Genomic DNA, 22465 nt, shown 5'->3' with positions numbered 1-22465 from the left:
TTTCCGCACATGAGCCATTTACATGTTTGAACCCCTCCCCGCACCTAAGAGCGTGTAAAGTGTACCTACCTTAAAGTCGAATTCCAGGCAAACCTCGCTAATCTTCAAACTATCCCCCCCCCTCCCTTCCTAACGCCTATTCTGATTTACCTGTGTAGGTATGGCCTGTTTCCCTGACTATTTTCAGGCCGCTCCGTCTCATCTCTCCTGAGCACCGGCTGCAGGGGAGAAGATAGCACGCTCGCCAAAGGCTGGCAATGCCTGGGAAAACCAACCTAGTCTCTGTGTGAGGGAGTGCCTGACAGCGGCTGTGAATTCCGTGAGCTTTGACGCCAACCATAGGCTACCATGTCCCAGCCGTTGTTGATTCTCCCCTGCAGCCACCACTGGCTGACACAGGGTAGCCGATACTAGGTGAGCAGACTGGAGCGGGCTGAAATAAGGTAGGGGGGTATAATATATATATATATGAGGTCCCAGATATCTCCTTGCAAAGAGGGCCGCCCCCTCCCCGGATCTCCTCGTAGAGAGGGCCGCCCCCCTCCCCGGATCTCCTCGTAGAGAGGGCCGCCCCCCTCCCCGGATCTCCTCGTACAGAGAGCCACCCCGACCCGGAACTCCTCGTAGAGAGAGCCCCCCCCCCCCCCCCCGGATCTCCGTGAAGAGAGAGCTGCCCCCCACCCCCGGATCTCCTTGAAGAGAGAGCTGCCCCCCACCCCCGGATCTCCTTGAAGAGAGAGCTGCCCCCCACCCCCGGATCTCCTTGAAGAGAGAGCTGCCCCCCACCCCCGGATCTCCTTGAAGAGAGAGCCACCACCCCACCCATATCTCCTCGTAGAGAGGGCCTCCCCCCCCGGATCTCCTCGTAGAGAGAGCCTCCCCCCCCACCCGGATCTCCTCATAGAGAGAGCCTCCCCCCCCCCCCCCCCTGGATCTCCTCAGAGAGAGACTTTCCCCCACCCGGATCTCCCCCCACCACCTGGATCTCCTCGTAGAGAGGGCCCCCCGGATCTCCTCGTAGAGAGCGTCGCCCCCTTACCATATAAATGTCACTAGCAGGGAAGGGGTTAGCACTAAGGGGGCGATCAAGGGGTTAACCATGTTCCCTCAGTGTGTTCTAACTGTTGGGGGATAGAACTGACTAGGGAGAGAGAGATCAGTGTTCTTACTTAGTAGGAACACACAATCTGTCTCCTCTCCCCTGAGAGAACCGGGGTGTTTACACACACAGATCCCGATCGCGGGTGCCTGGCCGTCATGGCGCCCGCAGGGACCTTGCATGGGCACCGGCAGCGAGCTGTGGCGTGCGCCCCCTAGTGGTCAAAAGGCGAACCGACGTACCTCCTCCTCCTTTTTGTTTTCTATAGATAAGTCTTGCTTTTCCATGATTCTTTATCCTTGTTTTGTGTTTTTTTTTCTTCCAGCCAAGCTGAATTTCTGCCAGCCGCAGGTTTTACAGAAGATGGCGACAGACATAATGCCCAAATTGCAAGAAATAAGCCCGACGGACATCGCCTCGCTTGTCCGGTCCATCGCCTACCTCAAATATTCCAACCAGCCGCTCTGCGAAGCCATTGCACAGGTAACCGTTCTTCAGAAGCCACGCTCCCTGCTGGTTGGATGTATAAACTATTTTTTATTTAACCACTTCCCGCCCGGGCCTATAGCAGAATGACGGCCGGGGCGGTGGTTAAGTTATCCTGACCGGACGTCACATGATGTCCAGCAGGATAACAGCCGCCGCACGCATCGAGACGATGGGTGGTGTGGCGTGTCAGTCTGGCACACCGATCTCGGTAAAGAACCTCCGACGGAGGCTCTTTACCACATGATCACCCGTGCCCAATCACGGCTGATCACAATGTAAACAGGAAGAGCCGTTGATCTGACAGACTCGAGTAGTGGAGAGACGATCGGCTGCCCTCCCGACAGGGGGGGGGTCTGTGTAGCGCTGGGCGATTTTGGGCAAAAAAATCTAAGATTAAAAAAAAAACGTGATTCACGATTTGAAACGAGGTTGTTTTTTTTTTTTTTGATGGACGCCGCGCCGGCAGGAGTTTTTAGGCGAGGGCAAGGCTTCGGCCTAGTCCGCCGCAATCCTGGGAAAAGGTCACAGACTATGCAGAAGCCGTGGCCTCGCCTAAAAAACCCTGCCCTTAGCTCGCCACGATCCTGGGAAAAAGCTGCGGACTGGGCCGAAGCCGATGCCTCGCCTAAAAAAAATCCAGCTCGCCGCGATCCTGGGAAAAGGTCCGGCCTCGCGGTCTTTTCCCATGATCGCGGCGAGCTGCGGGCAGGATTTTTGTAGGCCGCGGGTTCGGCCTAGCCCGCGGAGCGCCGGTCCTATGGGGGGGAAAAAAAATTGATTCGGTCTGACGTAACGCAATTATGCGGCCTTTGGCTTAAAGGTGTTGTACCGGGGTGATATGTTGCTGCAGGCATCGCCCCCGGTTACCGTTCTTTAGAGCCGATGGTTGGCTTTCTTGTAACAACTGTCTGTGGCTAAGCCAGTGTTTCTCAACCCCCCAGTCCTCGATGCGCCCCCAACAGGTCACGTTTTCAGGATTTCCCTCAGCTGTGGTAATTGCTAAGGCAGTGAAGAACCGATCAAATCGCCTGTGCAAAATAATGGTAAGTCTGAAAACATGTCCTGTTGAGGCGCCTTGAGGACTGGAGTTGAGAAACACTGGGTGAAGCAGCCGCTCGGCTCTTATTACAAGCAGCGGGAGGTGATGTCTCCCGAACCCCCCCCCCCCCTCCTGGCACCTTCCATGGCTTGCCCAGACTCCCGTCCTACCGGAAGGCCCGAGCGACCAGCCAGCATGTCCGTCGGCTGGCCGAAGACCCGAATGAAGCCGGAAACTGCTTTGATTGGCTCTCAGATCTAGTTACCCGGAAACAATGTCATAACATCACTTCCGGGTTACTGAAGACTTAAAGTGGAGTTCCACCCAAAAGTAGAACTTGCACTCATTTGCCCCCCTCCCCTTCTGGTGCCACCTTTCGGGGAGGGTAGGTACCCTGTCCCCACTTCTGGGAGTCCCGGCCGTGGCACATTACGTCAGCAGCATCGGCTCCTCTCCCACGCCAGTAGAAGAGCCCAGCGGTGCCTCGCTCATGCACAGTAGGGACCCGGTGCATGTAGGTGCAAAGATGGTAGCAGAGGGGAGAACAATGGAATACAATGATGGTGTAGTAATGTTTTAACAGCCTAATTTATTTAATAGAACAAGCAATACAAGTACTCACATTAAAAATATCATAAAAAAAAAAAACACGAGCGCCGAGCGTCCCTTTCGGTGCCTCTGCGTCCCTACGCGTGTCGTCATGTGACGTCTACAAGGGTTTCTACTTGCACATTTGTTGTGCATAAATGGCAGTGATATTTTTGGGAAATCTCAATGTTTTTATAACTCTTCATCATGAATCCTTCTGAAGACCGGCAGTCGTGTCAAATTCGGCAGCTCCTGCTCAGTGGGTTCTGCTGGCCAAAACGACTGCAACATTATCTGGCGGTTCATGGGCCTCATCTCCTCCCGTGTGGATGCTGAGGATAAATTGTACTGCCGACACTCTGCCGCCTTTTATGTCATATTTATTGTGTGTTCTATCCCTCCTGATCCCTGTACTGTGTATAGGAGGTGATGCCTTCTATGTCATTTATTGTGTGTTCGATCCCTCCGATCCCTGTACCGTGTATAGGAGGTGATTCCTCATTTATTGTATGTTCTACACTTCTGACCCCTCTGCTAGCTGGACTGTTCTGTATACCTGAGATGAGGATCGGGTCCCCAGTTTATAGTTTGTTAAACAATTAACAGTTAGACCTTGAAATCCTCCAAAGTTTGGTTGTTGGTGTAAACGTGAGGTCTCTCTGTCAGGGGTCCATTGGCCACGGAGTGAAGAAAAGCCCTTGTGATTGCAGGAATGTAGAAGATGGAGAAGCAGCAGAGCATATTGGTTGTGGACCAGACAGAAAACTGGGCATATCGTAGACTCTGGGTGCAGGGGGGTCCCTTTGTAGACTCTGGGTGCAGGGGGGTCCCTTGGTAGACTCTGGGTGCAGGGGGGTCCCTTGGTAGACTCTGGGTGCAGGGGGGTCCCTTGGTAGACTCTGGGTGCAGGGGGGTCCCTTTGTAGACTCTGGGTGCAGGGGGGTCCCTTTGTAGACTCTGGGTGCAGGGGGGTCCCTTTGTAGACTCTGGGTGCAGGGGGGTCCCTTTGTAGACTCTGGGTGCAGGGGGGTCCCTTTGTAGACTCTGGGTGCAGGGGGGTCCCTTTGTAGACTCTGGGTGCAGGGGGGGGGGGGTCCCTTTGTAGACTCTGGGTGCAGGGGGGGGGTCCCTTTGTAGACTCTGGGTGCAGGGGGGGTCCCTTTGTAGACTCTGGGTGCAGGGGGGGGGTCCTTTTGTAGACTCTGGGTGCAGGGGAGGGTCCCTTTGTAGACTCTGGGTGCAGGGGGGGTCCCTTTGTAGACTCTGGGTGCAGGGGGGTCCCTTGGTAGACTCTGGGTGCAGGGGGGTCCCTTGGTAGACTCTGGGTGCAGGGGGGTCCCTTGGTAGACTCTGGGTGCAGGGGGGTCCCTTGGTAGACTCTGGGTGCAGGGGGGTCCCTTTGTAGACTCTGGGTGCAGGGGGGTCCCTTTGTAGACTCTGGGTGCAGGGGGGGTCCCTTTGTAGACTCTGGGTGCAGGGGGGGTCCCTTTGTAGACTCTGGGTGCAGGGGGGGGTCCCTTTGTAGACTCTGGGTGCAGGGGGGGGTCCTTTTGTAGACTCTGGGTGCAGGGGGGGGTCCTTTTGTAGACTCTGGGTGCAGGGGGGGGTCCCTTTGTAGACTCTGGGTGCAGGGGGGTCCCTTTGTAGACTCTGGGTGCAGGGGGGGTCCCTTTGTAGACTCTGGGTGCAGGGGGGGGTCCCTTTGTAGACTCTGGGTGCAGGGGGGGGTCCCTTTGTAGACTCTGGGTGCAGGGGGGGGTCCCTTTGTAGACTCTGGGTGCAGGGGGGGTCCTTTTGTAGACTCTGGGTGCAGGGGGGGGTCCCTTTGTAGACTCTGGGTGCAGGGGGGGTCCCTTTGTAGACTCTGGGTGCAGGGGGGGTCCCTTTGTAGACTCTGGGTGCAGGGGGGTCCCTTTGTAGACTCTGGGTGCAGAAGGGGGTCCCTTTGTAGACTCTGGGTGCAGGGGGGGTTCCTTTGTAGACTCTGGGTGCAGGGGGGTCCCTTGGTAGACTCTGGGTGCAGGGGGGTCCCTTGGTAGACTCTGGGTGCAGGGGGGGTCCCTTGGTAGACTCTGGGTGCAGGGGGGGTCCCTTGGTAGACTCTGGGTGCAGGGGGGGTCCCTTGGTAGACTCTGGGTGCAGGGGGGTCCCTTGGTAGACTCTGGGTGCAGGGGGGTCCCTTGGTAGACTCTGGGTGCAGGGGGGTCCCTTGGTAGACTCTGGGTGCAGGGGGGGTCCCTTGGTAGACTCTGGGTGCAGGGGGGTCCCTTGGTAGACTCTGGGTGCAGGGGGGGGTCCCTTGGTAGACTCTGGGTGCAGGGGGGGGTCCCTTGGTAGACTCTGGGTGCAGGGGGGGGTCCCTTTGTAGACTCTGGGTGCAGGGGGGGGGGGGGTCCCTTTGTAGACTCTGGGTGCAGGGGGGGGGTCCCTTTGTAGACTCTGGGTGCAGGGGGGGTCCCTTTGTAGACTCTGGGTGCAGGGGGGGGGTCCTTTTGTAGACTCTGGGTGCAGGGGAGGGTCCCTTTGTAGACTCTGGGTGCAGGGGGGGTCCCTTTGTAGACTCTGGGTGCAGGGGGGTCCCTTGGTAGACTCTGGGTGCAGGGGGGTCCCTTGGTAGACTCTGGGTGCAGGGGGGTCCCTTGGTAGACTCTGGGTGCAGGGGGGTCCCTTGGTAGACTCTGGGTGCAGGGGGGTCCCTTTGTAGACTCTGGGTGCAGGGGGGTCCCTTTGTAGACTCTGGGTGCAGGGGGGGTCCCTTTGTAGACTCTGGGTGCAGGGGGGGTCCCTTTGTAGACTCTGGGTGCAGGGGGGGGTCCCTTTGTAGACTCTGGGTGCAGGGGGGGGTCCTTTTGTAGACTCTGGGTGCAGGGGGGGGTCCTTTTGTAGACTCTGGGTGCAGGGGGGGGTCCCTTTGTAGACTCTGGGTGCAGGGGGGTCCCTTTGTAGACTCTGGGTGCAGGGGGGGTCCCTTTGTAGACTCTGGGTGCAGGGGGGGGTCCCTTTGTAGACTCTGGGTGCAGGGGGGGGTCCCTTTGTAGACTCTGGGTGCAGGGGGGGGTCCCTTTGTAGACTCTGGGTGCAGGGGGGGTCCTTTTGTAGACTCTGGGTGCAGGGGGGGGTCCCTTTGTAGACTCTGGGTGCAGGGGGGGTCCCTTTGTAGACTCTGGGTGCAGGGGGGGTCCCTTTGTAGACTCTGGGTGCAGGGGGGTCCCTTTGTAGACTCTGGGTGCAGAAGGGGGTCCCTTTGTAGACTCTGGGTGCAGGGGGGGTTCCTTTGTAGACTCTGGGTGCAGGGGGGTCCCTTGGTAGACTCTGGGTGCAGGGGGGTCCCTTGGTAGACTCTGGGTGCAGGGGGGGTCCCTTGGTAGACTCTGGGTGCAGGGGGGGTCCCTTGGTAGACTCTGGGTGCAGGGGGGGTCCCTTGGTAGACTCTGGGTGCAGGGGGGTCCCTTGGTAGACTCTGGGTGCAGGGGGGTCCCTTGGTAGACTCTGGGTGCAGGGGGGTCCCTTGGTAGACTCTGGGTGCAGGGGGGTCCCTTGGTAGACTCTGGGTGCAGGGGGGTCCCTTGGTAGACTCTGGGTGCAGGGGGGGGTCCCTTGGTAGACTCTGGGTGCAGGGGGGGGTCCCTTGGTAGACTCTGGGTGCAGGGGGGGGTCCCTTGGTAGACTCTGGGTGCAGGGGGGGTCCCTTTGTAGACTCTGGGTGCAGGGGGGGAGGGTCCCTTACCGGCAGGACTAAATGCATCAGAGTCCACAATTTGAAAATGGAGTCTGACCAATGTAACCGTCCCTCATTTGTGTTTGTCTCCTCCTCCCACAGGCATGTCTGCAGTGCAACCAATCGTTCAGCCCCTCCCACCTCTGCACTGTCCTCCTGGGTTTTGCACATCTCAACTTTATTCCCGGGCAGAGCGAAGAATTCTTCAATATGGTGAGTGTCCCGCTATTGCGTCCGATAGATACATCGACGAAAAAGGTCAGACGCTACCGATCTGAAAATCCAACAATACAAAAAAATCGCAATATACAAGTAAATCGCTCACTTCAAGGTCCGAAAAACATGAAAAAGGAAGAAAAAATATGCTGTCCGCCAATGACGGGTCCTTAAAACTTCCTTCACTTTCCATCAGTCTCCCCCCTCATTGCTCCACGATCAGAAGGACGCCAAATAAAATTATATCGTAGTTCAGTATTTATTAATTACTGTATCAACATACAACGCGCACCTTCATTTTAAGAGGGAAGTTTCAGGGGGAAAAAAACGTACATTTTAACCACTTAAGGACCGCCTCCTGCACATTTACGTTGGCAGAATGGCACGGCTGGGCACAGGCACGTTCAGATACGTCCTGTGCTAGTACCTAGCCGTGGGTCGCAGGCGCCCGCGACCCGGTCCGAAACTCCGGAGTCCCGCGATCGGTTCCCGGAGCTGAAGAACGGGGAGAGGTGAGTGTAAACACAGCTTCCCCGTTCTTCGCAGCGGCATCGATCGTGTGTTCCCTTTTATAGGGAATCCCAATCACAGACGTCACACCTACAGCCACACCCCCTACAGTTAGAAACACAGATGAGGTCACACACTTAACCCCTTCAGCGCCCCCTTGTGGTTAACTCCCAAACTGCAATTGTCATTTTCACAGTAACCAGTGCATTTTAAATGCATTTTTTTGCTGTGAAAATGACAATGGTCCCAAAAATGTGTCAAAATGGTCCGAAGTGTCCGCCATAATGTCACAGTCACGAAAAAAAATCGATGGTCGCCGCCATTAGTAAAAAAAAAAATATATAATAATTTATAAAAAAAAATAAAACTATACCTTATTTTGTAAAAACTTTAAATTTTGCTCAAACCTATCGATAAACGCTTATTGTGATTTTGGTAAAAAAAAAAAAATATGTAGAAGAATACGTATCGGCCTAAACTGAGGGAAAAAAAATGTTTTATATATTTTTTGGGGGATATTTATTATAGCGAAAAGGAAAAAACATTGAATTTTTTTCAAAATTGTCGCTCTATTTTTGTTTATAGCGCAAAAAATAAAAACCGCAGAGCTGATCAAATACCACCAAAAGAAAGATCTATTTGTGGGGAAAAAAGGACGCTAATTTTGTTTGGGAGCCACGTCACACGCCCGCGCAATTGTCAGTTAAAGCGACGCAGTGCCGAATCGTAAAAACTGGCCGGGTCCTTGACCTGCATTTTGGTCTGGGTCTTAAGTGGTTAAATACCACCAAAAGAAAGCTGTTTGTGTGAAAAAAAAATGATAAATGTAATTTTATTCGATACAGAGCAATTGTCATTCAAAAGTAGGACAGTGCTGTAAATTGGCCTGGACAGGAAGGGGGTGAAAGTGCCGGTAGGCAAGTGGTTAAAAACGTATTTTGCCATAAAATGGTACAACTCGCTCGCGTTTTTAGTGGTGCCCGTGGATTGGCACCAGTGCAAACGGATACGGGAACCGTATGCTGTGTCGCGGGTTACCTGGAAATGACGGCAATGCGTTTTCACCGAGGTTCCCAATGGGGGCTTCTGGGCTATATAGAACCAGGATGAGACGGCTGGCTTCCTGATGATGATGAGGGGTGCAACAGGACGGTACTCTGAGGGGTGTTTCCTCTTTTATGTGTTATCAGAAGATGGTCCCATGTTGCCTCCACTTAATGCTTATTGGTCTCATTTGATCTCACCGCCGGAAATTTCCAATGCGGAAATTCTGCAGCTTTTTTTCGATTTATTAGACATGAAGGGGACGGAGAATGTGCAGCCTCGTCAAATTCAGCTCCGCCCACTCCTTGGTGGATGCTGGTCAATGGGCTGCTACAGAAACCTGTAGCTCATGGGCCTCGTACTCCGTCTGGTGGAGTATGGGGATAAGATTGTGCTGCAGACACACGTACAGCGTGGAAATTACTAAAAGACAGAACTTTCTTTGTTTTTTACCTGTAAATTTTTTATTTTATTTTTTTAGATTCATCTGCGTCTCGGCTGTGAGTTGGAATCGCTGAGCTGGCAGATGCAGTTGGACGTTGTGTGGTCGCTGTGTATCCTGAACCATGTCACAGTGCCGTATTTCCACAAGATTCTAAAGCCTCAGGTCTACAGCCAAATCCTGGGTATGAGGACCGCGGATCCCATCACTGCCTGCCACAGATTATGGGATAGATACGCGTTTTTTTTTTTTTTCATCACGGCATGCTCTCAAATTCTGCGCATTCCCGAGGCGTCAATGTTAAAATGTTAAAAAATGTAAATGTTACTTGTCAATGGGAAGCCTGAGCGATGCACCCATCGTACCAGAGGTCCCACTGCACACATTTGTGCCCCCCCCCCCCAAATCACAACAGAGTTTCCCACTGCACACATTGGTGCCCCCCCAATTAGAGTTTCCTACTGCACACATTGGTGCCCCCCCCATATTTACATCAGAGGTCTCTCCATTACATCAGGGGTCTCCCTATAGAACTGCATCAGGGTTCCCCCTATCACACCAGAGGTCCCACTGCATAGCAGAGGCCCCCTATCATATTAGTGGTCCCTCCCCATTGCACCAGAGGTCTCTCCATTACATCAGTAGTGCCTCTATTGCACCACACTAGGGTTCCCCCTATCACATCAGACTTTTCTCACCAGAGGTCCCACTGCACATCAAAGGACCCCTATCATATCGGTGGTCCTACTGCATATCAGTGGTCCCCATATCGCATTAGAGGCCCCCTATTACATCAGTGGTCCCCCTACTGCACCACAGGTGTCACTGCTTTAGATGTCCCACTGCATATCCGTGGTTCCTCCTCATTGCACCAAAGGTCCCACTGCATGTCGGAGGTCTCTCCATTACATCAGTGGTCCCTCTATTGCACCACATTGTGATTTCCCCCTATCACATCAGAGGTCCCACTGCACATCAAAGGCTCCCCTATCATATCGGTGATCCTTCTGCACATCAGAGGTTTCTCCATTACATCAGTGTTCCCCATATCGCATCAGAGGTCCCACTGCACTTTAGAGGTCCCCCTATTGCACCACAGGTCCCACTCCTCTTATTACACCAGAGGTCTCGCTGCATATCCCTGCTCCCCCACCCCACTTCCCTTTGCACCAGAGGTCCCACTGCACATCGGAGGTCTCTCCATTACATCAGTGGTCCCCCTATCACACCAGAGGTTCTCTTATTATATTGGTGGTCCCCCCATCACATCAATGGTCCCCATATGGCACTAGAGGTCCCACTGCACTTTAGAGGCCACCCTATTGCATCAGAGGTCCCACTGCGCTTTAGCTGTCCCCCCCCCCATCGCACCAGAGGTCCCACTGCATGTCAGAGGTCTCTCCATTACATCAGTGGTCCCTCTGTTGCACCTCACTAGGGTTCCCCCTATCACATCAGAGGTCCCACTTCGCATGAAAGGCCCCCTATCATATCGGTGGTCCTACTGCACATCAGAGGTTTATCCATTACATCAGTGGTCCCCATATTGCATCTGAGGTCCCACTGCACTTTAGAGGACCCTCTATTACATCAGAGGTCCCCCTGTCGCACCAGACTTCCCGCCATCACATCAGTGGTCCCCCTATTGCACCGCAGGTCCCACTGCGCTTTAGAGGTCCCCCTATCGCACCAGAGGTCCCACTGCATATCCAAGGCCCCCTATCATATTAGTGCTCCCCCCCCCCCCAACTGCACATCAGAGGTCTCTCCATTACATCAGTGGTTCCCCATATTTGCACCACACTAGGGTTCCCCCTATCACATCAGAGGTCCCACTGCACATCAAAGGCCCCCTATCATATCGGTGGTCCTAAGGCACATCGGAGGTCTCTCCATTACATCACTGATCACCCCCATCACATCGTTGTTCCCCAAATCCCTTCAGAGGTCCCACTACACTATAGAGCCCCCCATTACATCAGATGTCCTCCTGTTGCACCAGACATCCCATCACATCAGTGGCCCCCCTATCGCACCAGCGGTCCCACTGCATTTTAGAGGCCCCCCCTATCATATCGGTTCCCCCCCCCCATTGTACCAGAGGTCCCACTGCACATCAGAGGTCTCTCCATTACATCAGTGGTTCCTCTATCACAGCAGGTCCTCTATCGAGTTTGATGGTCCCCATATGGCACCAGAGGTCCCACTGCACTTTAGCAGCCCCCCTATCACATGTCCCCCTGTCGCACCAGACATCAACCCCCCCCCCCCCCCTCATCACATCATTGGTCCCCCTACTGCTCCAGAGGTCCCACTGCACTTTAGGGGCCCTCCATCACATCAGAGGCCCCCCTATCTCTGCCCCCTTATTTATATACTGACTAATAATTGCTGTGCCAATCACAAAATCAGTATTTGCTCAATTTTTTTATTTTTTTTTTAAGGCCAAACTGTAATCTTAGCAGCTTCGTCAAATTCAGCACCGCCCATTTCCTGGCGGCCGCTGGCCAATGGGCTGCGACAGAATTTTGTAGCTCATGGGCCCCGTTTCCTCTGCGGTAGGATTTGGGGATACAATTGTGCTACAGACACTTCTACTTCTTTTTCTTTTTTTTTTTTTTTTATATACTTTTTATTAATGCAACTGTCATTTGGAGGGTGGAAAGTACGCCGGACCTTCAGACGCATGCGCCAGTGATGTCACCAGCTGCATGCAGGGTGAATGTCTCCTAAACGGCGCACATTTAGGGGATATTATTATTATTATTATTATACACGATTTATATAGTGCCAACAGTTTACGCAGTGCTTTACAATGTATAGGGGGGACAACACAATTGCAGTACAGTTCAATACAAAAGGTACAGGAGATATTCATTTTACCTACGGGTCGGTCTCATCTCGGGGTCGGTCTCATCTCGGGGTCGGTCTCATCTCGGGGTCGGTCTCATCTCGGGGTCGGTCTCATCTCGGGGTCGGTCTCATCTCGGGGTCGGTCTCATCTCGGGGTCGGTCTCATCTCGGGGTCGGTCTCATCTCGGGGTCGGTCTCATCTCGGGGTCGGTCTCATCTCGGGGTCGGTCTCATCTCGGGGTCAGTCTTGTAGACTCACCTGTAGGTAAAAATGACCCAAGTGGGGTTTACTTACCGGTTTTAGTAGTAAAAAAACAGTGAGTAGGCCGCTCTCTATTGCAGAAGAGATTTTCTATGTCTCTTTTGCAATGATGACAAACGCCTGCCTGCTCGCAGTCTCTTATTGAATTCACACTGAACTCCGCATGCGCAGCTCGGGATGCAATCCCGGCACTCTCTGGCTGTGCCGGAATGACGGACTCCCATGCGCAGTATTACGTCACCCCCCCCCCCCCCCCCCCCCTGGGCGAATCCAGGTATCTGGAAGTGGCTTGGAAAAGGAGAGGCCAGCGGCTGGTGAGGGATGTAACCGCTGAGTGCTGGAGGTACACTACGGGGGGGGGGGGTGATGTGAAGGGGGGCAGATGACGCTGCTTTTGGGGGAGGTTACAGGATGCTACAGTTGGAAGGGGACTGATGAGACTGCTTTCGGGAGGAAGATGACACTTCTATGGGGGGGCAGAGGATACTATAATTGGGGGGGGGGGGAGTGATGTGAAGGGGGGCAGAGGACACTGCTTTTGGGGGGGAGGGGTTTACAGGACGTTACAGTGGGAAGGTGAGAATGATATGAAGGGGACTGATGAGACTGCTTTCGGGAGGAAGAGGACACTGCTATGGGGGAGGCAGAGGATACTGCAATTGGGGGGGGGGGTGATGTGAAGGGGGACAGAGGACACTGCTTTGGGGGGGGGGGGGGGGGTTTACAGGACTCTCCAGTGGAAAGGTGAGAATGATATGAAGGGGACGATGAGACTGCTTTCGGGAGGAAGAGGACACTGCTATCGAATTGAGGGGGGGGGGGGGGGAAGAGTGTGATGTGAAAGGGGGGGGCAGAGGAAACACTAAAATAGGATCGGGGGAGTGATTTGAAGCGGGACAAAGGACACTGCTTTGTGGGGGGGGGGTTTTCAGGAAACTACAATTGGAAGGGGAGAATGATGTGAAGGGGGACTGATAACACTGCTATGGAGTATGGGGGGCAGAGGGCTCTACAGTTGGGTGGGGGAGGGGGTGATGGAAAGGGGGCAGAGGACATTGCTTTAGGGGGGTACAGGACACTACTGTTGGGGGGGGGGGGGGAGAGATGATGTGAAGGGGACAGATGACGCTGCTTTTGGTGGGCACTGGACACTGCTATAGAGTAGGGGGGGGGGGGCAACAGAAACTACAATGGGAGGGAGTGATGTGAAGGGAGGCAGAGGACACTGCTTCGGGGGAGGTGTACTGGACACTAGTGTGGTGGAGGAAGGGGGTGCAGAGGACACTATTTTGGAGTGGAGGTGAGGGGGGGCAGAGTGATGTGAAGGGTGGCAGATAACAGTACTGTGGTGGAGGGAGGGGGCACAGGACACTACAGTGGGGGGGGGGGGCACAGGACACTACAGTGGGGGGGGGGCACAGGACACTACAGTGGGGGGGGGGGGCACAGGACACTACAGTGGGGGGGGGGCACAGGACACTACAGTGGGGGGGGGGGGCACAGGACACTACAGTGGGGGGGGGGGGCACAGGACACTACAGTGGGGGGGGCACAGAACACTACAGTGGGGGGGACACAGGACACTACAGTGGGGGGTGATGTGAAGCGGCAGAGGACACTGTTTTGGTGAGAGGGGACACTATCGTTTGGGCGGAAACTGCTGTTTGCCCCCCCCCCCACACACACACTAGTGTGGGGGTGCAGAAGAAACTGCTATGAGGGGGTAAAGGACACTATTGTGGGGGGGGGGGGCAGAGAGGGACAGGGGACCACTACTGGGGGGGCGCGAAAGGTGCAGAAGACACTGTGGGTGGATGGGGTGGCCGGAGGACATTACTGGGGGGGGGGGGGGGGGGACACCTCTGGTTCCAGTCAGAGTATGTGATACTTGGAAGCCGATCCATGCCGGTGTGGTCAGTTTTCCTATCTAGGGTTGGTGGTAGAAGACGCGGTGAGCCGGTACATCCGGGAGTCGGTGCTGCGGAGACGTTCCCTTCCAGCTTTAGCGGCAGCCGCTATCACCCAGAAGAAGGTATGGGGGATCGTTGTCCCCAGCCCCGGGTAGTGTAGGGATTAGAGGGGAGCGGGGGGGGGGGGGGGGCGGTCACATGACCACCAATAGAAGGTCTAGAATACGGAGTGTATGTAAGGCATGTTTAGTGGAATGTTCCTATTCTCTATATGTTATGACTGTAATGAGCCTCCTTCTCACATTCCGTACTTACTTTTTTTTTCCCGTAGCGGTATCTGAGGAGAGATCCGCCATCCACAGCGTGAAGTTGATGCACATAAACGCCACAGCGCAGCTGGAGAGCCCGGATTATCGGGGCCCGCTGCTTCCCGAAGATGTCCTGCAGACCCTGCAGAGCCGGACCGGGCCCAGGCGGGTCAGCGCCTTGCAGAACGCCGTCATAGAGACGCTGAAAAAAGTCTTTCCGGACGAGGGGACCTGCAACTACAGCGTGCCCACCGTCTATGGGTGGAGCTTAGGTGAGGGGGGGCGGGGCTTTGCTTATACCATGAGGTTTGTTTACAGGAGGAATATATGTCATTATTGGGGTAAAAAAATAAATAATGTTGATGTGTCCTGTTGGGAAACGCTACAGTTATGCAGCTTCGTCAAATTCAGCCCCGCCCACTCCTGGCGGCCGCTGGCCAATGGGCTGCTACAGAGTCCTGTAGCTCATGGGCCTCGTTTTCTCTTCCGTAGAATGCGAGGATAAAATTGTGCTACAAACATTGACCGCCAAAGTTTTTTATTTTATTTCGTGTTTTTTTTATTATTTTTATGATTTAAATATTTTTATTTTATATTTAGACATTCACAAGTGATCTTTGCCTAGTTTTCTAGTTAATTTCTCGTCATTCTTGTTGTATATCTTTATATGTTCTGTAATTTTAACTTTTACTTTATGTATAACGGTCACTGAGCTCCGGACCCACGGCTGGGCTCTTAACCCTTTCATGCCTAAGCCTATTTATGACATTTGGTGTTTTACAAGTTAAAATCCGTATTTTTGGATAAAAAATTACTTAGAACCCCCAAACATTATTTATATATATATATATATATAACATTTTTAGCAGAGAATCTAGAAAATAAAATGGCGATTGTTGCAATATTTTATGTCGCACGGTATTTGTGCGGCGGTGTTTCAAACGCAACTTTTTGGGAAAAATTAACTTTCATGAATCTAAAAAAAAAATGGAAAAGTAAAGTTAGCCCAATTTCTTTGCATAATGTGAAAGATGATGTTACGCCGAGTAAATGGATACCAAGCATGTCACGTTTTATAATTGCACGCACTGGCGACAAACTACGGTACCTAAAAATCTCCATAGGCGACGCTTTAAAACTTTTTTTTTTTTACGGTTACCAGGTTAGAGTTACAGACGATGTCGGCGACACCTCACATGTGTTATTTGAACACCGTTTTCATATGCAGGCGCGACTTCCGTGTGCGTTTTCTTTGTTGCGCAAGCTCGCGGGGAGGGGGGCGCTTTAAAAATTATTTAATTTTTTTTCTTATTTTATTTTTATAATATTTTTTTTTTTTTTACATTTTGATCACTTTTATTGCTGTCACAAGGAATGTAAACATCCCTTGTGACAGCAATAAGTGGTGACAGGTGCTCTTTATGGAGGGATCGGAGGTCTAAAAGACCCCCACTTTGCGCTTCAAAGTATTCAGATCGCCGAAAACGGCGATTCTGAATACTGTGTACTTTTTTTAAATCCGGCGCCATTGGCAGCCGAGAAACCCGGAAGTGACGTCGTGACGTTGCTTCTGTGTTTACATTGCAGAGACTGAATCAAAGCCTTAGTTTCAGTCTGCGTCTGGACACTGGAGGCGCCGGATCGGGTCTCCCGGTTGGACGGGAGGCCCGGTCAGAGCGGCGAGAGGGGGGGGATGTCGCTTTTAGCCACATCGGTTGTTATGTCTGGATAGCCAATCGCCGGCTCTAAACAACGGTACCTGCTGCAGGCATCATCCCGGTATAACCCCCGAAAGCAGAGGACGCATATATGCGTACGCTCGGCGTGAAAGGGTTAAAGGCGACGTACAGGGAGGTGCCTGTGCCCTTCTGCCGACATATATCGGCGTTGGGCGGTCCTTAAGTGGTTAAGCGGTAAAGCAACAAATGTCAGACATGGGCCCCGCCTTGATTTGGTTGAAGTAGCGCAGTGCTGAATTCTCTTCTATGAATATTTTTCTTTAGCGGCCAATCATCTGTTTTTATTCCCTCCTTTCTGTAGATGGCGAGGTTGTCCTAGATTCTGATCTTAAAGCCTTAGCCCTGAAGCATTTCGAGGACCCCCACGATTCGCAGTCTGGAGGGACCCAACCCCTGCCGGAGGGGGCGAGGAGGTGAGGAACATAATCGGCACTAATGAGCCCTAATTTTGGTTGCACCCCGAGGAAAAGCTCGACACGACCAGCCAGTGAAAAATGGTGGCAATTTTTCCAAATGCTGCCTCCACTGCATGCGACCAGCCTTCCTACTCTGTACAGCCCAATGGCCGGCGGCACCGGTGTGTGTATGTAACCGGCAGGGGCCTGGCAGGGTGCGGCAGGTCTCTGCAATGCAGGCAGATCATGGCTGGTGGGAGGGGCCTGGCAGGGTGCGGTAGGTCTCTGCAATGCAGGGAGTTCAGGGCTGGTGGGAGGGGCCTGGCAGGGTGCTGTAGGTCTCTGTGCAATGCAGGGAGATCATGGCTGGTGGGAGGGGCCTGGCAGGGTGTGGTAGGTCTCTGCAATGCATGGAGTTCATGGCTGGTGGGAGGGGCCTGGCAGGGTGCGGTAGGTCTCTGCAACGCAGGGCGTTCATGGCTGGTGGGAGGGTTGCTGTAGGTCTCTATGCAATGCAGGGAGATCATGGCTGGTGGGAGGAGCCTGGCAGGGTGCTGTAGGTTTCTATGCAATGTAGGGAGTTCATGACTGGTGGGAGGGGCCTGGCAGGGTGCGGTAGGTCTCTGCAATGCAGGGAGTTCATGGCTGGTGGGAGGGGCCTGGCAGGGTGCTGTAGGTCTCTGTGCAATGCAGGGAGATCATGGCTGGTGGGAGGGACCTGTGGTCTCTATGCAATGCAAGGGAGGCCATGGCTGGTGGGAGGGGCTTGGCAGGGTTGCTGTAGGTTTCTATGCAATGCAGGGAGATCATGGCTGGTGGGAGGAGCCTGGCAGGGTGCTGTAGGTTTCTATGCAATGTAGGGAGATCATGGCTGGTGGGAGGGGCCTGTGGTCTCTATGCAATGCAGGGAGGTCATGGCTGGTGGGAGGGGCTTGGCAGGGTTGCTGTAGGTCTCTATGCAATGCAGGGAGGTCATGGCTGGTGGGAGAGGCTTGGTGGCAGGGTTGCTGTAGGTTTCTATGCAATGCAGGGAGATCATGGCTGGTGGGAGGGGCCTGTGGTCTCTATGCAATGCAGGGAGATCATGGCTGGTGGGAGGGGCCTGGCAGGGTGCTGTACATCTCTATGCAATGCAGGGAGATCATGACTGGTGGGAGGGGCCTGGCAGGGTGCTGTAGGTCTCTATGCAATGCAGGGAGATCATGACTGGTGGGAGGGGCCTGGCAGGGTGCTGTAGGTCTCTATGCAATGCAGGGAGATCATGGCTGGTGGGAGGGGCTTGGCAGGGTTGCTGAAGGTCTCTATGCAATGCAGGGAGATCATGGCTGGTGGGAGGAGCCTGTGGTCTCTATGCAATGCAGGGAGATCTTGGCTGGTGGGAGGAGCCTGGCAGGGTGCTATAGGTCTCTATGCAATGCAGGAAGTTCATGACTGGTGGGAGGGGCCTGGTGGGCTGCGGCACATATCTGCTTTTTGAAAACATCCCAACCAATCAGTTCTCCTCTCAAATGATCAGTTTCACTTTGTGACGCAGATTCTGCTTCTCTTCTCAGGTTCGCCATTGTGTGTCGGGAATTCTCACACTACACCTTCCGTGAGAAGGTCGTGCTGGGGCGATACGCCATGAACCAGCGGCATCTGCGGGCAGCTGGATTCCTAGTGGTGGAGGTAAGTCTGGGGCTTGGCGGCTCCTGAAAACTCCCTGAATGTCATGTGATCCTCAATATTAAAGCCGAACCCCCGGGAATCTGTAAGAACTCCGGCCTGCAGTGCAGGGGCTACCTATGAGTAGAGGAATAAGCACAATGCTCGGCGCTCTCCTCCCTTCTCCTTCTCCTCCCAGCAGCTGGCGCTCGTCTCCTCCTTCTTCTTCTTCTCCTTCTCCTCCTCCTCCTCCTCCTCCTCCTCCTCCTCCTCCTCCTCCTCCTCCTCCCAGTAGCTGGCGCTCTCCTTCTTCTCGTCCTCGTCCTCGTCCTCCTCGTCCTCGTCCTCCCCCCAGCAGCTGGCGCTCTCCTCCTCCCAGCAGCCGGCGCTCTCCTCTCCCTCTCCTCTTCCCAGCAGCCGGCGCTCTCCTCTCCCTCTCCTCTTCCCAGCTGCCGGCGCTCTCCTCTCCCTCTCCTCTTCCCAGCAGCCGGCGCTCTCCTCTCCCTCTCCTCCTCCCAGCAGCCGGCGCTCTCCTCTCCCTCTCCTCCTCCCAGCAGCCGGCGCTCTCCTCTCCCTCTCCTCCTCCCAGCAGCCGGCGCTCTCCTCTCCCTCTCCTCCTCCCAGCAGCCGGCGCTCTCCTCTCCCTCTCCTCCTCCCAGCAGCCGGCGCTCTCCTCTCCCTCTCCTCCTCCCAGCAGCCGGCGCTCTCCTCTCCCTCTCCTCCTCCCAGCAGCCGGCGCTCTCCTCTCCCTCTCCTCCTCCCAGCAGCCGGCGCTCTCCTTTCCCTCTCCTCCTCCCAGCAGCCGGCGCTCTCCTCTCCCTCTCCTCCTCCCAGCAGCCGGCGCTCTCCTCTCCCTCTCCTCCTCCCAGCAGCCGGCGCTCTCCTCTCCCTCTCCTCCTCCCAGCAGCCGGCGCTCTCCTCTCCCTCTCCTCCTCCCAGCAGCCGGCGCTCTCCTCTCCCTCTCCTCCTCCCAGCAGCCGGCGCTCTCCTCTCCCTCTCTGCTTGTCTTCAGCAAACTGTTTGTGGCTCTTTCTTGTGCATCATCTTTAGAAGAGGCTTCCTTCTGGGACGACAGCCATGCAGACCTATTTTGATGCAGTGTGCGGCGTATGGTCTGAGCACTGACAGGCTGACCCCTCCCCCAGAAATGCTGGCAGCACTCATACGTCTATTTCCCAAAGACAACCTCTGGATATGACGCTGAGCACGTGACCTCAACTTCTTTGGTGGACCATGGAGAGGCGGGGGGAGGGGAACCCGTCCTGTTATACTGCTGGATGGTCTTGGCCCCCGTGCTGCAGATCAGTTTCAGGGTCTTGGCGATCTTCTTATATCCTCGGCCATCTTTATGTAGAGACACAATTCTTTATATCAGATCCTCAGAGAGTTCTTTGCCATGAGGGGCCATGTTGTCCTTCCAGTGACCAGTATGAGAGAGTGAGAGCGATAACACCAAATTTATCACACCTGCTCCCCATTCACACCTGAGACCTTAACGGGTCACATGACACCGGGGGGAGGGAAAATGGCTAATTGGGAACCCAATTTGGATATTTTCACTTAGGGGTGTACACACTTTTGTTTCAGCGGTTTAGACATTAATGGCCGTGTGTTGAGTTATTTGTTATACAAGCTGTACACTCACTACACAACATTGTAGATACAAAGTGTCATTTCTTCAGTGTTGTCACATGAAAAGATACAAGAAAATAGTTACACAAATGTGAGGGAGTTGGGATTTCCTGAGATGGGTTCCTCTGGGGCGGGGCTTTTATTAGACCTGACCGTTTCCCGTCCTCCCCCGGCAGGTTCCTTATTACGACTGGCAGGAATTGAAGTCGGATTGGGAGAAGCAAGGCTTCCTGAAGGATCAGATTAAGAAGGTGATGGCGAAGGACATGGCGGAGTGAAGAAGCCCAACGGGGCCGAGGCGACGTGTATATATGTATCTTTATCCCCCCTCCCCGCCAGGTGTCTGGCTCCGAGGGGGCGGGGTTTTGGGGCGGGATCTATCTTTTAAGATTATTTGTATTTTATTTTCAAATGAGTGCAATGGAAGAAAAATAAACGATAAAGACTGATTTTTGTGTTTGTTTTTTTGGGAAGGTCAACGAGGACCTGTCACCCCTTATTTCTATTACATGATCTCCCCATAAAGAGGACCTGTCACCCCTTATTTCTATTACATGATCTCCCCATAAAGAGGACCTATCACCCCTTATTTCTATTACATGATCTCCCCATAAAGAGGACCTGTCACCCCTTATTTCTATTACATGATCTCCCCATAAAGAGGACCTGTCACCCCTTATTTCTATTACATGATCTCCCCATAAAGAGGACCTGTCACCCCTTATTTCTATTACATGATCTCCCCATAAAGAGGACCTGTCACCCCTTATTTCTATTACATGATCTCCCCATAAAGAGGACCTGTCACCCCTTATTTCTATTACATGAGGTCCCCCATAAAGAGGACCTGTCACCCCTTATTTCTATAACATGAGATCCCCCATAAAGAGGACCTGTCACCCCTTATTTCTATTACATGAGGTCCCCCATAAAGAGGACCTGTCATCTCTTATTTCTATTACATGATCTCCCCATAAAGAGGACCCGTCACCCCTTATTTCTATTACATGATCTCCCCATAAGGAGGACCTGTCACCCCTTATTTCTATTACATGATCTCCCCATAAAGAGGACCTGTCACCCCTTATTTCTATGACAATATCTCCCCATAAAGAGGACCCGTCACCCCTTATTTCTATTACATGATCTCCCCATAAGGAGGACCTACGTTGCAGATGGAGAAAAGAGCTGTGTTAGTGGGCGTCCTGACTCTCCTGTAGTCCAAGGGAGGGGGTGAGCACGACACTCCACACCAGGGAGAAAGCCTTGCATTACGGTGTGGAGTTACAGACAGAAGAACAGGAAGTGAGGATTTCTCAGAAGGAATAAGGACATTGAGGCCGGATTCACACTAGTGCGTTGCGAATTTCAGCTCTCTTATCTCTGCAGAGAGATAAGACAACTGTTCAGCAGATCAGCTCCGTTTTAGATGTAAATTTGGAGACCTGGGAGGGGGGGGGAAGTGTATTGAGCTGAAAGAGAGAAATCCTGAAGAGAAATGAACACATGTGTGAATCGGATGCGTACCCATAGAAGATAATGGACCTGAATTCGCACCTGAGCCGCACCGCAATGCCTAGAAAATGCACACGTTTTTTCAGCAATGCGCAGTGCGAATGCATCGCACATATGTGGACCAGCCTCATTGAAAACAATGGCCCAGATTCAGGTACATTTGCGCTCTATTTGCGGAGGCGCAGGGCAACGATTTTGCCCTGCGCCCCCGCAAATATTTTACGCTGCCCTCGATTCACGGAGCAGTAGCTCCGTAAATTGCGAGGGCGCGCTGGCAAAATTGCCCGGCGTAAGCGCGCGCAATGTAAATGATCCCGCCGGGGGCGGGAATCATTTAAATTAGGCGCGCTCCCGCACCGAACGTAGAGCGCATGCTCCGTCGGGAAACTTTCCCGACGTGCATTGCGGCAAATGACGTCGCAAGGACGTCATTTGCTTCAAAGTGAACGTGAATGGCATCCAGCGCCATTCACGAATCACTTACGCAAACGACGTAGATTTCAAATTTCGCGACACGGGAACGACGGGTATCCTTAGCATTGGCTGCGCCTGCTTGGATGCGGTTTAAGCCGTAACCAATTTGCATAAGTGTGAACCCGGCCTTAAAAGCAAAATGGAAGGATGAGGTAAGTGAAGGAGGACTGCACTTACAACCCCTTTAACCACTTAACGACCCCTTCACCCCGATATACGTCGGCAGAATTGCACGGCTGGGCACACCAACGTATATGTACGTTGTCCTTTAAGCCCAACCGTGGGGTCGCGGGCGTGCTCCCGCGACCCGGTCCGAAGCTCCGTGACCGCGGGACCCGCGGACCCGATCGCCGCTGGAGTCCCGCAATCGGTCTCCGGAGCTGAAGAACGGGCAGAGCTGTATGTAAACACGGCTTCCCCGTTCTTCACTGTGGCGCCGTCATTGATCGTGTGTTCCCTTTTATAGGGGGACACAATCGATGACGTCACACCTACAGCCACACCCCCCTACAGTTGTAAACACAGATGAGGTCACGCATAACTCCATCAGCGCCCCCCTGTGGTTAACTCCCAAACTGCAATTGTCAT

At 53.6% G+C, this 22465-nt stretch overlaps 1 protein-coding gene and 4 non-coding genes across 8 annotated transcripts in view; all 5 read left to right on the top strand.

The window, feature by feature from the left end:
* LOC120941681 (FAST kinase domain-containing protein 4-like) overlaps positions 1 to 20337 on the top strand; it is a 34756-nt gene extending 14419 nt beyond the window's left edge. For all 4 annotated transcript variants that reach the window (XM_040355225.1, XM_040355224.1, XM_040355228.1 and 1 more), the window contains exons 5-11: positions 1425 to 1582; positions 7036 to 7146; positions 9185 to 9329; positions 14502 to 14750; positions 16519 to 16630; positions 18166 to 18280; positions 20065 to 20337. In XM_040355225.1, coding sequence (XP_040211159.1) covers positions 1425 to 1582; positions 7036 to 7146; positions 9185 to 9329; positions 14502 to 14750; positions 16519 to 16630; positions 18166 to 18280; positions 20065 to 20166 — 992 coding nt within the window. In that variant the 3' untranslated portion in view covers positions 20167 to 20337. The remainder of the gene's footprint in view (positions 1 to 1424; positions 1583 to 7035; positions 7147 to 9184; positions 9330 to 14501; positions 14751 to 16518; positions 16631 to 18165; positions 18281 to 20064) is intronic.
* Positions 3442 to 3575, top strand: LOC120942106. Its single transcript, XR_005749901.1, has one exon. It is a non-coding gene; the product is annotated as a small nucleolar RNA SNORA5 (small nucleolar RNA).
* Positions 8976 to 9109, top strand: LOC120942105. Its single transcript, XR_005749900.1, has one exon. It is a non-coding gene; the product is annotated as a small nucleolar RNA SNORA5 (small nucleolar RNA).
* Positions 11606 to 11739, top strand: LOC120942103. The gene has a single exon (XR_005749898.1). It is a non-coding gene; the product is annotated as a small nucleolar RNA SNORA5 (small nucleolar RNA).
* LOC120942104 lies at positions 14870 to 15002 on the top strand. The gene has a single exon (XR_005749899.1). It is a non-coding gene; the product is annotated as a small nucleolar RNA SNORA5 (small nucleolar RNA).
* Positions 20338 to 22465: the final 2128 nt, after the last annotated feature.

The sequence above is a fragment of the Rana temporaria genome, chromosome 5 (assembly GCF_905171775.1).
Source record: "Rana temporaria chromosome 5, aRanTem1.1, whole genome shotgun sequence".
Taxonomy (NCBI): Eukaryota; Metazoa; Chordata; class Amphibia; order Anura; family Ranidae; genus Rana; species Rana temporaria.
The sequence above is the reverse complement of the archived record's forward strand: the minus strand, read 5'-3'. Positions and strand labels throughout refer to the sequence as shown.